Below are 2,522 nucleotides of genomic sequence, written 5' to 3'. Positions count from 1 at the left end.
GCCGTGCCCCGGGCGGCGGCGGCGAGTGCGCCTGCGTCTCCTAAAGGCGACCAATGGTGAACAGCCGCGGGACGCAGGGGGTGGGCTTTGCGGTGCTTCAATGAAAGTGAAAAGTTTACATTGTTGACGTATGGGAATTAAGAATAATGATAAAGTTAAAAATACCATCCACAGCCCTGGACGTTGAGTCAGTTTCGGTTAATGTTCCCCGGGCGGCGGCGGCGAGTGCGCCTGCGTCTCCTAAAGGCGACCAATGGTGAACAGCCGCGGGACGCAGGGGGTGGGCTTTGCGGTGCTTCAATGAAAGTGAAAAGTTTACATTGTTGACGTATGGGAATTAAGAATAATGATAAAGTTAAAAATACCATCCACAGCCCTGGACGTTGAGTCAGTTTCGGTTAATGTTCCAGTTTGTTTCCACCGAAACGGGGGTGCTGAGTGTTGCGAGCGAGTGGAGAAGACGGACTTGGATTTGGCTGGGAATGGAGCTTGGCTGCAACAACTCAAGAGCAAGAAAGAATGTAGAGACGCCTGAAGATAGGACTGTGGAGTCCAGGCTCAGCAGCGGATAAATGAAGACAGGAGGGATGGAGTTGAGAAGGAGAAAGTGAGTGGTTATGGAGGTCTGAGAGCAGGTGTGCCGAGGGAGAGAGGAGGTGGAGACGATCAGAAGTCGTCAAAATGTTTAAACATTCCACAGGTAGAACAAACAGCCTTGGAGGTAGAACAGCCAGGAAGCCGAAACCTTGGTGTATGGGGACGACATTCTAACCAACTGAGCTACTCTGCCAAGGCCTTTATCTCTCTCTTGCAAGTGGGAATCTTGCAGGAGGGTTTCCCCGGAATATCCATCAGTTTTCCGTGTGTGCCCCTCCAGGGTCCCAGTTTCTCCTGAATGGTGAGCACCAGAGCTGGGGGTCATTAGTCATTGCACGTAGTCCTGATTGTGCTGCTTTTCTTGGCCTGGAGCTGAAATACAACTGAGGCCTAGATGTTATCTTTAGGGAGGTGACCTTCTGTATCTGGCTGTAAATTGCTCAGCCAGTTGGTTCACTATCTGTCTCCGTTTCCCCATTCTATTTTTTTTTTAATATATTTTATTGATTTTTTACAGAGAGGAAGGGAGAGAGATAGAGAGTTAGAAACATCGATGAGAGAGAAACATCGATCAGCTGACTCCCGCACATCTCCCACTGGGGATATGCCCGCAACCAAGGTACATGCCCTTGACCGGAATCGAACCTGGGACCCTTCAGTCCACAGGCCGATGCTCTATCCACTGAGCCAAACCGGTTTCGGCAAAAGTGCCAAGTTTTGTGGCAACTTGGCTAGGTTATAGTGCCCAGCCTAGGTGTTGCTGCGAAAGTATTTTGTAGATGTGATTCTTAAAAATATTGTTATTGACTTCAGAGAGAGAAAGGGAGAAAGAGAGATAGAAATACCAATGATGAGAGAATCATTGATCATCTGCCTCCTGTCAGGGACCAAGCCTGCAACCCAGGCATGTGGCCTGACCTGGAATCAAACTGTGACCTCCTGGTTCATAGGTTGATACTCAACCAGAGCCACACTAGCCGGGCTATAGATGTTATTAACATCTATAATCAGTTGACTTTAAGTAGAGTGGATAGACCTCATCTATTCATTTGAAAGCCTTAAGAGCAAAGGCTAAAGTTTTCCAAAGGGAGAATAGAAAATCTGCCTCAAGACTGTAACGTAAAAGTCCTGCCTGAGATTCTAACCTTCCAGCCTTACCTACAGATTTCAGACTTGCCAGTCCTAGCAATCACATGAACCAATTCCTTAAAATTAATCCCTTTAAATAGATATTTAAATGTATATCTTTTTAAGTATATGTATTTATATGTATTCCTACATATTTACAAAATTATCTGTATATAAAGATATTTAAATATATAAAGAAATTTATTTTAAGGAATTTAAATACATGTTCTATGGGTTCTGTTTCTCTGGAAAAGTCTGATACAATTCATTTCACCTGGTTTTGTACTTTCTGTAAATGATACAATATATACTTTCTCCATCTAGCTTCTTTGTTCCTCGTTATATTTGTGAGATTCACCCCTACTTTGCATGGATCACTCCCACATACTGTGGATGAACTAACTGCCTGAGCAGACTGGCTGCGCTGTCTAGAGCTCCTCCTTAGACAGTAGCCTGTAGGTGGCACTAAAACATCTCATATGGAACTTGGAAATGTCCTGTAACTGCAGATTCCAAGTGTCAACATCTGAAATTTTCCATGGTCTATAATAGAGCAGAAAGCATATCATCAAATTGGAAATGAAATCTTTTTTTAATATATTTTTTATTGCTTTCAGAGAGGAAGGGAGAGGGATATAGAAATAGAAACATCAATAATGAGAGAGATTCATTGATCAGCTGCCTCCTGCACACCCCCTGCTGGGGATCAAGCCTGCAACCCAAGCATGTGCCCTTGACTGGAATCAAACCTGGGACCCTCCAGTCCGCAGGCCAATGCTCTATCCACTGAGCCAAAC

The 2,522-nt window shown here is 44.7% G+C and overlaps 1 protein-coding gene across 4 annotated transcripts in view; it reads left to right on the top strand.

The window, feature by feature from the left end:
* The first annotated feature begins 875 nt into the window (after positions 1-875).
* PTPN2 (protein tyrosine phosphatase, non-receptor type 2) overlaps positions 876-2,522 on the top strand; it is a 99,154-nt gene continuing 97,507 nt past the window's right edge. For 2 of the 4 annotated variants that reach the window (XR_001362252.1, XM_005866914.2), the window contains exon 1: positions 876-898. Coding sequence is in view for 3 of the 4 variants with exons in the window: in XM_005866914.2 (XP_005866976.1) it covers positions 896-898 (3 nt within the window). In the remaining variant the exon portion in view is untranslated. The remainder of the gene's footprint in view (positions 899-2,522) is intronic. The other 2 variants (XM_014540283.1, XM_005866915.2) reach the window with 1 other exon arrangement.

The sequence above is a fragment of the Myotis brandtii genome, unplaced genomic scaffold (genome assembly GCF_000412655.1).
Source record: "Myotis brandtii unplaced genomic scaffold, ASM41265v1 scaffold240, whole genome shotgun sequence".
Classification (NCBI taxonomy): Eukaryota; Metazoa; Chordata; class Mammalia; order Chiroptera; family Vespertilionidae; genus Myotis; species Myotis brandtii.
The sequence above is the reverse complement of the archived record's forward strand: the minus strand, read 5'-3'. Positions and strand labels throughout refer to the sequence as shown.